This window comes from Bos indicus x Bos taurus, chromosome 15 (assembly GCF_003369695.1).
Source record: "Bos indicus x Bos taurus breed Angus x Brahman F1 hybrid chromosome 15, Bos_hybrid_MaternalHap_v2.0, whole genome shotgun sequence".
Taxonomy (NCBI): domain Eukaryota; kingdom Metazoa; phylum Chordata; class Mammalia; order Artiodactyla; family Bovidae; genus Bos; species Bos indicus x Bos taurus.
The window spans coordinates 68439917-68453958 of NC_040090.1; the positions used below are offsets into that span (position 1 = coordinate 68439917).

The window sequence follows — 14042 nt, forward strand, 5'->3', positions numbered from 1 at the left end:
AGAAGAGCTGTAATACAAACACTGCTTTTTTGACAATTTTTTTTTCAAGGCAAAGTGTCCTTGAGAGAGGAATCCTTTTTAAACTTTTCCCAAAATAGGCAAGAGTTTAAGAAACAGCATTTAACCTGTGGTCTCAGACCTTTAAATTTACTTTTTTTTTGCTCCTGTGCATTCTGTCCATCTGTCCAAAGGATTGACTTCACATCAATCTTGATTCTAAAACTGTCATTTTTCATGACTTGTTCCATCAGATGAAATAGGAGTTACTTATATCAATCTTGCTCCTTGGAAGAAAAGCTATCATCAACTTAGACAGCATATTAAAAAGCAGAGACATTACTTTGCCAACAAAGGTCAAAGCTGTGGTTTTTCCAATAGTCATGTATGGATGTGAGATTTGCACTATAAAGAAAGCTGAAGAATTATGCTTTTGAACTGTGGTGTTGGAGAAGACTCTTGAGAGTCCCTTGGACAGCAAGGAGATCCAACCACTCAATCCTAAAGGAAATCAGTCCTGAATATTCATTGGAAAGACTGATGCTGAAGCTGAAACTGCAACACTTTGGCCACCTGATGCAAAGAACTGACTCATTGGAAAAGACCCTGATGCTGGAAAAGATTGAAGGCAGGAGGAGAAAGGGACGACAGAGAATGAGATGGTTGGATGGTATCACCAGCTCAATGGACATGAGTTTGAGCAAGCTCCGGGAGTTGGTGATGGACAGGGAGGCCTGGTGTGCTGCAGTTCGTGGGGTCGCAAAGAGTGAGACAAGACTGAGTGACTGAACTGAACTGAGCTGAACTGAACTGATGTCGATCTTAGGGCTTCCCTGGTAGCTCAGCAGAAAAGAATCTGCCTACAGTGCAGGAGATGTAGGTTCCATCCCTAGGTTGGGAAGATCCCCTGGAGGAGGGCATGGCAACCCACTCTAGTATTCTTGCTTAGATAACCCCATGGACAGAGGAGCCTGACAGGCTATAGTCCATGGGGTCACAATGGGTTGGACATGGCTGATGCAACTGAGGACACATGCATATATCAATCTTAAGGATATTTTTGAATGGTTATGACCTTTGGATATGGCAATTGCATGATTCATATCCATTTTTTACACCTTCCCATTTTTAGTCCTAAAATCAAAATACCAATATCAAAGTTTTTATCATATGCTTTGCTCTAAGGCAATATTAAAATTATTACAAAGAAAAAGAACCAGTTTCTGTATGGAAAACTAAAGCAGAGTATTGAATTAAAACCTGATGCTTCTGTCCCTTGGAAAGTGTAATCATTTTAGTTCAGCATCTTAAACAGGATGACAGCTACAGCCTAAATGGAAATTTCTAGATTCCCTGTGAACCTTTGTGAATTTCCTCAAGAAGTGCTTTTCTGAACACTCTTGAAGCCCTTATCCATTTATGAAATTCTAAGATTTATAGGAGCTACCTGAGTGTTTATTTCATCTGAATATGGAATATTAAAATTATACCATATGATTAGATTTAAGAACATGTAAAATCTGGATCTGTAAATTTAGAAATATTTTTATTCATCCTAAGTCCTTATTGGTCCCTCAATATTTTGTCCCATGACCAGATGTTGATAGCATGCTAGTATAGTCTCTCATACTTAAATGACATATTTCGAGGGTTTTACTATCATTAAAGATCATCTTGTCCTTCTACATACAGGCAGATTCTTAATCACTGGACCACCAGGGAAGTCCCAGACTTTTGTACAGTTTTACCTGAGGCAAGAAACACTTCAGTGAAATATCTCATCACTTGTGAACGAATGCATTTCTCTTTATTTCCATCCCTCCCCTACATTCTTGGTTCATCCTGAAAGCCATTAAAATTACACTTTCACTATAGAAAATACATCAGTTTAGTTCAGTCGCTCAGTCGTGTCCGACTCTTTGCGACCCCATGAATCACAGCATGCCAGGCTGCCCTGTCCATCACCAACTCCCAGAGTTCACTCAGACTCACATCCATCGAGTCAGTGATGCCATCCAGCCATCTCATTCTCTGTCGTCCCCTTCTCCGCCTGCCCCAATCCCTCCCAGCATCAGAGTCTTTTCCAATGAGTCAACTCTTCACATGAGGTGGCCAAAGTACTGGAGTTTCAGCTTTAGCATCATTCCTTCCAAAGAAATCCCAGGGCTGATCTCCTTCAAAATGGACTGGTTGGATCTCCTTGCAGTCCAAGGGACTCTCAAGAGTCTTTTCCAACACCACAGTTCAAAAGCATCCATTCTTCGGCCCTCAACCTTCTTCACAGTCCAACTCTCACATCCATACATGACCACAGGAAAAACCATAGCCTTGACCAGACGGACCTTTGCTGGCAAAGTAATGTCTCTGCTTTTGAATATGCTATCTAGGTTGGTCATAACTTTCCTTCCAAGGAGTAAGCGTCTTTTAATTTCATGGCTGCAGTCACCATCTGCAGTGATTTGGGAGCCCCCCAAAATAAAGTCTCTTGCTGTTTCCCCATCTATTTCCCATGAAGTGATGGGACCGGATGCCATGATCTTCATTTTCTGAATGTTGAGCTTTAAGCCAACCTTTTCACTCTCCACTTTCACTTTCATCAAGAGGCTTTTGAGTTCCTCTTCACTTTCTGCCATAAGGGTGGTGTCATCTGCATATTTGAGGTTATTCATATTTCTCCTGGAAATCTTGATTCCAGCTTGTGTTTCTTCCAGCCCAACGTTTCTCATGATGTACTCTGCATATAAGTTAAATAAGCAGGATGACAATATACAGCCTTGACGTACTCCTTTTCCTATTTGGAACCAGTCTGTTGTTCCATGTCCAGTTCTAACTGTTGCTTCCTGACCTGCATACAGATTTCTCAAGAGGCATATCAGGTGGTCTGGTATTCCCATCTCTTTCAGAATTTTCCACAGTTTATTGTGATCCACACAGTCAAAGGCTTTGGTAAAATCAATAAAGCAGAAATAGATGTTTTTCTGGAACTCTCTTGCTTTTTCCATGATCCAGCAGATGTTGGCAATTTGATCTCTGGTTCCTCTGCCTTTTCTAAAACCAGCTTGAACATCAGGAAGTTCATGGTTCACATATTGCTGAAGCCTGGCTTGGAGAAATCTTGAACATTACTTTACTAGCATGTGAGATGAGTGCAACTGTGTGGTAGTTTGAGCATTCTTTGGCATTGCCTTTCTTTGGGATTGGAATGAAAACTGACCTTTTCCAGTCCTGTGGCCACTGCTGAGTTTTCCAAATTTGCTGGCATATTGAGTGCAGCACTTTCACAGCATCATCTCTCAGGATTTGAAATAGCTCAACTGGAATTCCATCACCTCCACTAGCTTTGTTTGTAGTGATGCTTTCTAAGGCCCACTTGACTTCACATTCAAGGATGTCTGGCTCTAGGTCAGTGATCACACCATCGTGATTATCTGGGTTGTGAAGATCTTTTTTGTACAGTTGTCTGTGTATTCTTGCCACCTCTTCTTAATATATTCTGCTTCTTTTAGATTCCTACCATTTCTGTCCTTTATTGAGGCCATCTTTGCATGAAATGTTCCCTTGGTATCTCTGATTTTCTTGAAGAGATCTCTAGTCTTTCCCATTCTGTTGTTTTCCTCTATTTCTTTGCATTGATCGCCAAGGAGGGCTTTCTTATCTCTTCTTGCTATTCTTTGGAACTCTGCATTCAGATGCTTATATCTTTCCTTTTCTCCTTTGCTTTTAGCTTCTCTTCTTTTCACAGCTATTTGTAAGGCCTCCCCAGACAGCCATTTTGCTTTTTTGCGTCTTTTCCATGGGGATGGTCTTGATCCCTGTCTCCTGTACAATGTCATGAACCTCAGTCCATAGTTCATCAGGCACTCTATCTATCAGATCTAGGCCCTTAAATCTATTTCTCACTTCCACTGTATAATCATAAGGGATTTGATTTAGGTCATACCTGAATGGTCTAGTGGTTTTCCCTACTTTCTTCAATTTAAGTCTGAATTTGGCAATAAGGAGTTCATGGTCTGAGCCACAGTCAGCTCCTGGTCTTGTTTTTGTTGACTGTATAGAGCTTCTCCATCTTGCTGCAAAGAATATAATCAGTCTGATTTTGGTGTTGACCATCTGGTGATGTCCATGTGTAGAGTCTTATCTTGTGTTGTTGGAAGAGGGTGTTTGCTATGACCAGTGCATTTTCTTGGCAAAACTCTATTAGTCTTTGCCCTGCTTCATTCTGTATTCCAAGGCCAAATTTGCCTGTTACTCCAGGTGTTTCTTGACTTCCTACTTTTGCATTCCAGTCCCCTATAATGAAAAGGACATCTTTTTTTGGGTGTTAGTTCTAAAAGGTCTTGTAGGTCTTCAGAGAACCGTTCAACTTCAGCTTCTTCAACATTACTGGTTGGGGCATAGCTTGGATTACTGTGATATTGAATGGTTTGCCTGGAAACGAACAGAGATCATTCTGTCGTTTTTGAGATTGCATCCAAGTACTGCATTACAGACTCTTGTTGACCATGGTGGCTACTCCATTTCTTCTGAGGGATTCCTGCCCGCAGTAGTAGATATAATGGTCATCTGAGTTAAATTCACCCATTCCAGTCCATTTCAGTTCGCTGATTCCTTGAATGTCGACATTCACTCTTGCCATCTCTTGTTTGACCACTTCCAATTTGCCTTGATTCATGGACCTGACATTCCAGGTTCCTATGCAATATTGCTCTTTACAGCATCGGACCTTGCTTCTATCACCAGTCACACCCACAGCTGGGTATTGTTTTTGCTTTGGCTCCATCCCTTCATTCTTTCTGGAGTTATTTCTCCACTGATCTCCAGTAGCATATTGGGCACCTACTGACCTGGGGAGTTCCTCTTTCAGTATCCTATCATTTTGCCTTTTCGTACTGTTCATGGGGTCCTCAAGGCAAGAATACTGAAGTGGTTTGCCATTCCCTTCTCCAGTGGACCACATTCTGTCAGATCTCTCCACCATGACCCACCCATCTTGGGTTGCCCCACGGGCATGGCTTAGTTTCATTGAGTTAGACAAGGCTATGGTCCTAGTGTGATTAGATTGACTAGTTTTCTGTGAGTATGGTTTCAGTGTGTCTGCCCTCTGATGCCCTCTTGCAACACCTACCGTCTTACTTGGGTTTCTCTTACCTTGGGCGTGGGGTATCTCTTCAAGGCTGCTCCAGCAAAGTGCAGCCTTTGCTCCTTACCTGGACGAGGGGTATCTCCTCACCGCCGCCCTTCCTGACCTTCAACATGGGATAGCTCCTCTAGGCCCTCCTGCGCCCACGCAGCCACGGCTCCTTGGACGTGGGGTTGTTCCTCCCGGCCGCCGCCCCTGGCCTCGGGGGTGGGGGCGTGGGGTAGCTCCTCTCGGCCGCTGCCCCTGACCCCAGACACCGGGTAGCTCCTCTTGGCTTGTCGCCCTGACCTCGGACGCCGGGTTACTCTTCTCAGCCGTTCCGGCACCGTCGTAGCCTGGCACTCTCGGCCACTGCCCCTGACCTCGGACATGGGGTAACTCCTCTTGGCCGCCACCCTTCGGGCATGGGGTCCTCCTGGCTTCTGCCCCTGACCTCGGACGTGGGGTAGCTCCTCTCGGCCGAGCTTAATGCCTGCTAATGAACTGACCTCTTCTAATTCCTAACCCTTGTGAAAAATCCTTGACCATTGATTCTACTGGCTGATCTATTCAATCTTTTATTCCAAAAAATCTCTACCGAGCCTTGCTTGATCTAAGGAGCTTTAGGTTTAGTTAGGCACCTGGTATAAAGACCTATTCATGCATTAACTATACTGTTAGCATGTGGTTCCAGATTATTAGAACCCTAGGGCTTTCTCTAGGCCTTTAAAAAATGAAATCAGACTTCCTGTCTAAACTGTCACATTTTCTTCTCTCTCTTTCCACATTTACTTTCCCTATGGTCTGTTCCCTATCCTTTGCTTTCTTCTCCTCTGCTCCTCTGTTTTTTGTTTTGTTTTTTTTAATGAACTTTTGAGAGGCTTCTTTCTGAAATCCATGAACTCAGGGTGGGCAACGTGCAACATGCATGCGTCCTCAGTCATGTCCGACTTTTTGTGACCACATGGACCGTAGCCTTCCAGACTCTTCTGTCCATGGTGTTCTCCAGGTAAGAATACTTGAGTGAGTTGCCATTTCCTACTCCAGGGGATCTTCCTGACCCAGGGATTGAACCCACGTCTCCTGCATCTCCTGCATTGCAGGCAGATTCCTGACTGCTGAGTCATGGGGGAATCCCCAAGATGGGCAGGACACTTTATTAATAGGCTTTTGGGCATCCATGAACTCCTGTAAATGGGTACATTATATGCCTTGTTGTGGTATTCAAATATGTAACACTTTCTTGGGAGAATGTCTGTAACTTTCATCAGACTCTCAAAGTAGGTTGTGACCTGTTTTCCTCTACCTCCCCTTTCCCTCCAAAAGTCAAGAACCCTATTCCTGAATTCTGTTTGGATTGAATCTTTGAACCCTGAGTCTGGTTTTGATTCTCAATTAAGAAATCTGAGAGCGGAGAGATGTGTTGCTTTTCTGGGATTAGCAAAATACAGAGGAAAAAAACCTCCCAAACGTAACCCAATGATTAGATTATCACTCACATCACTAACAGCTGCAGCTTTGTTTTTGGTAGAGCCTGTGAAGTTTTGACGGCTTTAGCAGCCACATTCTGTGCATTGGAGGATACAGAGTCTGTTTTAAGTGCTTCTTTTTCCAGGTCACGGAGTTGTCAAGTGAAACCCAAAGAGGCGAGACTGTAAAGATGACTATCACTCTGACGCGAGAGCTGCCGGCAAGTTCTCCTGTGTGCATCCAGGTCTTCAATATCATCTTCAAAAAGTAAAGTGCCTCAAATGTGAATTTAATGTAGGCCAATGATGCCTTTCTGCGTAGAGCCTGGGTATTAAAAGTATTTGCAGTTTTGTAGGCGGTGTGCCGGCAGCAATGTCCTCTTTAGGGCAATTTTCTGTGTACTTCTGTGTATTACTGCAGTAATACACACCACAGCCCATCACAGCCTTGAACGGGCACCTCTGTCACGATTCAGTATCATTTGTGTTGAGACAAGGGCCTCAAGGGTTGTGATGTCTCGGGGACCAGGGCAGGTGCCTTTGCCCTTTTCCTGTACCCACTCCCAGCCTCCGTCCCCAGACTTAAAAACTGGGTCAGTAAACTGAAGGAGTGGCTTTTCTCCTGGCTCATTTGTTTTAGGTGTGAAAGGGCATCACCATCTGCTTTCAGTGCTTTCAGACCCCTTCCTTTCCCCACTTGTCCCCGGGGACAGAGGAAGGTTGTTACTAAGCTTTTCAGTGTTCTTGAGACTGATGTGAGGATCACTTGCTTCAGCGTCAGCTTGGGTGTCAGTTGACAAAATGCAGGTTCCCTAGCCCTTCACTGGACCTAGTGAACAGAATTTTGTGAGTGGGGCCTGAAAAATCCACATTTTTGGCAAGCTTCCCAGATGGGATCTCAGAAGCTTGAGAACCCCTGTTTTCCATGCTGTTGGTGTGGATCACTAGGTTGATGTGTTAAAAACCTAAGATTTTAGCCCTTTGCTCTGGACAGGATGAGAGGAGTTTGGGTTTACTGAGTAGGACACATAGAGGAATTTCCATCACACAGATACACTGATTCCTAATTCTAGTCAGAAGTCTAGGCAAGTGTCTTTTGATCAAAAAACGCTCTTCAGAATCCATTTTTGCATGTACCGCCCTGATTGTTTTAAGTCAGCTGACATTTGGAAGGTGCTTTGCAGTAACAGAGCTCTTTCTCTGGTGCTAGAGTTTCCTTGATCTTTACTCAGTTGCCCTGAGGCAGGTATGATTAAACTCCCCATTTTACAGATAAGGAGACTGAGGCTCAGATGACTTTGGGTAGTCAAGAAGCACACAATTGGAACCTCTGTTTTCAGACTTGAAACTCTTCTGTTTCCCCAATGCACAGGGCAGCTTCAGATAGTAATGTGTCACATTCCAAAAGCAGCCAGAGTTAGTTGCTGAAGAGGCAGCCTTGTCATTTAGTAGCAGTCAGGAGCCTGAATAGACTCATTAGAAACAAACTCCTCAGGAATGTAAATTGGTGCAGATACTGTGGAGAACAGTATGGAGGTTCCTTAAAAAACTAAAAATAGAACTACTGTATGATCCGGCAATCCCATTTCTGGTATATACCTAGTAAGAACTCTAATTCAAAAAGATACGTGCACCTCAGTGTTCATAGCAGCACTGTTTACAATAGCCAAGACATGGAAGCAACGTAAATGTCCATCAGCAGGTGAATGGATAAGGAAGAAGTGGTACATATATGCAATGGAATACTATTCAGTCTTAAAAAGAATGAAATAATGCCATTTGCAGCAATATGGATGGATCTAGAGATGATCATACTCATTGAAGTAAGCCCCAGAAAGACAAATGTCATATGATATCACTTGTATGTGGAATTTAAAAAATGATATCAATAAACTTATTTACAAAATAGAAATAGGCTCACAGACAGAAAATAAACTTATGGTTACCCAAGGGGATGGGGAGTTAGAGGTAAATTAGGAATTTGGGATTAACATATACACAATACCATATATAAAATAAGCAACTAGGACCTACTGAATAGCACAGGGAACTATATTCAATATCTTGTAATAACCAATAAGGGGAAAGTATCCAAAAAAGAATATACATATATAACTGAATCACTTTGTTGTACCCTAAAACCAATACAACACTGTAAATTACTTATACAAAAAGAAAGAAAGAAAAAAGAAAGGAAACGGCCTCCTCATTTCAAGATAAGAACGGGGCCAGAAGAGCCTGTGGACATGGCTTTTCTCACCTCAGCCACGGCAACCACGTTGTTACCGTCACAGTCATATCTGCTAAGGGACCACTTCCTTTTGCAGTTAAACCTGGAAGAATAGAACTATTTTCAATTGTGTCATTCCCAAATGTGGAGTGATAGTTCTTGTATATACCCTCATAGGTATATACAGTAGCTAAACTTTCAACATTATAACAATAAGAGTTCTGGGCTTTTCTACTCGTTTTTATTTCAGCATGGATACAAACTTAGAAGTATACTGTTATAGACAGATGTTTAACACAGATTTAAAATATATATACTTTCAGGATCTTAAAAAAGTTATCCATGTACCAAATTGGACGGAACTTCTATAAGCCTTCAGAGCCAGTGGAAATTCCCCAGCACAAGTAGGTTTATTTATGTTTTCTGTTACTCTGAAATTGTTATAATGTGAGCAATATCATTTATGATGCAATATGATACCATTATGCCTCCTCTGAGAGACTCCGTGGTAAGAAAAGTAATGGATTTTTTAATTTTCAAGTTTTTTTAATAGAATGGTGAATGTCAAAAGGTAGCAGTCTGTTTTCTTATATTAGTGAGCTAGATAATTATCATAAATCCTAGAATTCAGAAACTGAACTTCGTGTGTGTGACAAGTAATCATGAGAGCAGAATAAGCTCTGTTATGTTATACCTCATAACTTGGGCTCTGTTTTCTGGCTGACACAAAGTTAACACAGCCAGGGTGGTAGGTAGGAAATTATTGGGTAAGAAGATGTCAGATACCCAAGCCAACTAAGCTGCCCTAGTGAATGATAGAACCATTAGCAACACTTGCAGAATGATAGAACCACTAGGAACACTTCATCCTAAACTAGGAAGTAGAGACTGCAGCGAAGGTGGTCTTGAGCTTTCCAAAACATGTGGTTGAGCCAAAAATAGAGGCAACCAGTGACCCAAAGGGAGAAATACAGATGCTCCCTGACTTAAGATGTTTTGATTTAATGACATTTTGGCCTTACAATGGTGTGAAAGCGATACACCATCAACAGAAACCACACTTGGAATTGCAGATTTTGACCTTTTCTAGGGCTAGCGGTACGGAGTATGGTACTATCTGAAGATGATGGTTAGCTCTCACAGCCACAGCACCCAGGCAGCCACCCCATTTAGCCACGAGGGTAAATGACTGATACGCTCACAACCCTTCTGAACCCATACAACCATTCTGTTTTTCACTTTTAGTACAGTATTCAGTAAATGACGCAAGATATTCAACACCTGATTGTAAAATAGGCCTTGTGTTAGATAATTTTGTCCAGCTATTGGCTAATGTAAGTGTTCTGAGCACACAAGGTTGGCGATGCTCTGATGTTCAGTAGGTTACTGAAGAAAAGGTTGGGTGTATTAAATGCATTTTCAACTGAGGATATTTCAACTTACGATGGGTTTGTGAAGATAAAAACCCATTGTCAGTTGAGGAAGGTCTGTACATAAAAGATAGAAAATGGATGCAGGGTGTTTGGTTTCTGCCAGGTGGAGGAAAAGGCAGGGTGTCTGTGTGCTGGTTGAGTGGTGTCAGACTGTTCTGTATAAAGCACCTAATCATTCACCCTGTCACTTATATCTCTACCTGGATTAGAAATTCTCGTGGGTCCAGTCTTGTGATGAGCTGGCGTTGGTGCTGTTACCAACCAGCATTCTTCATCTCCTTAATCAATAGAAATTGATCAGAGACCAGACAGGAAATTCAGGAAAGGCTTTATCAGGGACCCTGCTGCAACAGGGAGGAACAAGAACAAATGATAGGTTCCCTTGCTTGCTTCCTCCCTGAGGGGAGCAGCTGATTGCTTATGTGGGGTGAAGGTAGGGATATGTCCAGAGGTCTGGCCAGAGGGTTAGCTTAGGTGGTTTGTCCATCCCTTCGGTGGTGTTGGGTGTAGCGGGCATGCACAGTACCCTGCTTTTGCTCCCAGCTCTTCAGAAGAGGCAGTTGGCTTTTTGGTATATTTTTGTATCTTATTGTCCATAATTTGCCTCAACTGTGCATGCCCCAGTTACTTTTAGTCCTTGATAGTTTCGCTGCAGTTTGTTGCTGGAGGAGATGTTTGTCCAGGTGTCAGTATTGTGGCAAAAGGCCCCAGTTCCCAGCCTCTCTCAGTGCTAGTGCATATGCTGGTCCTGAAGCTGATATCTGGGGCTTCCCTGGTGGTTCAGATGGTAAAGAATCTGCCTGCAATGCAGGAGACTGGGGATTGATCCCTGGGTCGGGGATATCCCCTGGAGAAGAGAATGGTTATTCACTCCAGTACTCTTGCATTAGTATCACAGTCAATGAAGTCCACAAAAATATCAACTGAAATGATTAAAAAAAAATTGTTCTTTCTTGACAGCTCCTGTAACTTTTTCTTATTCAAGACTTCAGACTATGATATTCATAAATGTGGAAAGGAGATGCAGCCACTGCTGCAGTTTCTCTTGTGTGTCCATATGTGACATCACTTAGATTATTTCTGTCTCATTGTGAAGTCTCGTCACTGTCTTCGCCATTGAGTTAGTGTGCTATTTTGAACCTAGATGTTTGCATGCTGGGACAGATCCCTCTGTAAACACTTCAGTCTTAACAGCTATGCTCTCAGCCATGGGCAATTTTGCTCCTCAGGGGACATTTGAAAATGTCTGGAGATATTTTTGGTTGTCACAGCGTGGGAGTTGTGGCTGGCATCTAGTGGGTAGAGGCCAGGGGTATGCTACACATTCTGCAATGCCCAGGCTTACTCGGTGGCTCAGTGGTAAAGAATCTGCCTGTGAAGCAGGAGATGAAAGAGATGCAGGTTTGGATCAAACCCAGGGATCCTAGGTCAGGAAGATCCTGTAGGGGAGGAAATGGCAACTCACTCTAGTATTCTTGCCTGGAGAATCCCATGGATAGAGGAGCCTGGTCAGCTAGAGTCCATGGAGTAACAAAGAGTCGGACATGACTGAGCACACCACACCACACACACACACACACACACACACACACAGTCACACACTCTGCAGTGCACAGAACAGCCCCTAGCAAAGAATTATCCAGTCAAAATGTCAGTAGTGCCAAGGTTAAGAAATGAAGCTCTAAAGAAATGTATTTTATTCTAATATATGTTTAAATTTTCCCCTTATTTGCTTCCCTTGTGTCTCAGCCGGTTAAGAATCCGCCTGCAATGCGGGAGGCCTGGGTTTGATCCCTGGGTTGGGAAGATCCCTTGGAGAAGGGATAAGCTACCCACTCCAGTATTCTGGCCTGGAGAATTCCACATGGGGTTGCAAAGAGTCAGACACGACTGAGTGACTTTCACTTCACTTCACTTCATATGTTTAAAGACACTCCAGCTGGAAATAGCTGCAGCATTAAGTCAGCTGCTGAAAGAAATCAGATTTAAAGAAAAATTGTTTCATAAAATTGAGAGAATTAGAATATAAAGTCACCATTTTAAAATATTTATTGTTATCCTGATATAACATTTAAAATATTTATTTAAAAATTTTTTATTTTTTTGAAGATTGTCTCTTTGGCCTGGGTTCGCCATTTCTGTATCACATTTTGAAACCAAACTCCTGTTGAGTGCTAATGTGAGTTACAAAATACTCCGGAACGAGACAGTTCTGGAGTTCATGACGGATCTCTGCCGCAAAACTAGCGAGTCCTGCTTTACCCAGACGTGTGAGAAACAGCTGGTGGGGCTCATTGTCCTGACAAGGTAAAATCCTGCCTTTAAATAGACTTTCCTCTAGAGAATGCATTATGTATGCCACGTAGGAAGGGGAAGAGCTCTGGGCACTGGCCGGAGCCCAGATCTGATGAGTCTGCTCCCTGCTGTCAGTTGTCTAGAGCTGAGGCTCCCTGGAGGGGTGTGCTGGGCCCCCGCCGTCTCTCCTGGTCCTTCCTTACCCTCCCCTCACCCCCAGTGGTCTGCACTTTGCTGCTCCAGCCCCTCTGCCTGGTTCCCCCACCTCTATTTCTGCCTTTCAGATTTCTGCTCACACAAAGTCCACTCGAAGGTCCACTCAGTTGGAATTATTCATTTCTCTGCTCTATGCTGTTCTGGAAGCCCAGTGCTTATCATCACCTCTTTAGGGCCCTTTTATTTCATTTTATTACATCACAGTGGGGCCTTCCCGGGCAGACCCCTGCCCCATATCCTCTGCCTTAGCTCGTCTCTGAAGTACCCACATAGCAGTGTCTGATGCACTTTCCTTCACCACAGCCTGCTGTCAGCAGATTGGCTTTACTGTGCTGGGCAAGCCGACCCAACTTTGGTTCAGTAGCAACAAGACAGAGCATCAGGTCCGCGTCTCATCTTCACTATAAAGTTACGAGGTCCTTATGGCTGAGGACTTTCAAGCCTCTCGCTGTGTCTGTATAATTTGCCCTCAGTGCATACTGAACCGAATGAAACGTGGACAGTTAGGTGACTTCCTGAGGAACAAAAGCCCACTCTATGCTGCTGCCAGTCCATGGACACTTTTTACAGAAGACCCGCTCGCCTTCTCCTAGTCTAGGTTGGAATTTCCACTTGAAGTTGTTTTTCTGGGTTGTAGAGCAGAGAGGTGGCAATTCCACACTGCCCCTTTATCCTCTTGTCATGAGCTCCATGAATTAGCTTACCACACTATTTCCAAGACAGCTGGCAAGGTACCGAGAGCCCAGGAGAAAAGTGACGAGGAGGTTTCTGTCGCACGGCTGGGTTGGCATGAGAGAGTGTTCCAGGCCACATGGTACCTGATGAAGGGGAGAAAGAGCTTAGAAAGATCTTAGCTGACCTGCTTTGCAGTTTTGCTCAGGGCCAGCCTTAGATAGAAGATGAGGCAGGCTGCCAGAATGGCATGGTTCATCAGCCTCCCTAGGATGTTTTTTTTTTTTTTTTTTTTTTTTTAATGAGAAAAACTAGCTGGGAGTTCAAAAATTCTGAGTTGAAAACAGAAGCTGACAGGAAGGTTTGGAGTCATACTTCAGCCTTTGAACATTTAAGCATGATTTACCAGAAGCTACAGTATCTCCCGGGCATGCCTCAGTGGCTCAGCTGGTAAAAAAAACCTGCCTGCCAACGTAAGAGATACAGGAGATGCCAGTTCGGTCCCTGGGTTGAGAAGATCCCCTGTAGAAGAAAATGGCAACCCACTCCAGTATTCTTGCCTGGAAAATCCCATGGACAGAGGAGCCTGGCGGGCTGCAGTTCATGGGGTC

The 14042-nt window shown here is 43.5% G+C and overlaps 1 protein-coding gene across 1 annotated transcript in view; it reads left to right on the forward strand.

Annotated features, from left to right (window-relative positions):
• PIWIL4 (piwi like RNA-mediated gene silencing 4) overlaps positions 1-14042 on the forward strand; it is a 55665-nt gene that overhangs the window by 8847 nt on the left and 32776 nt on the right. Inside the window, exons 5-7 of the mRNA XM_027563864.1 lie at positions 6732-6853; positions 9139-9219; positions 12358-12555. Coding sequence (XP_027419665.1) covers positions 6732-6853; positions 9139-9219; positions 12358-12555 — 401 coding nt within the window. The remainder of the gene's footprint in view (positions 1-6731; positions 6854-9138; positions 9220-12357; positions 12556-14042) is intronic.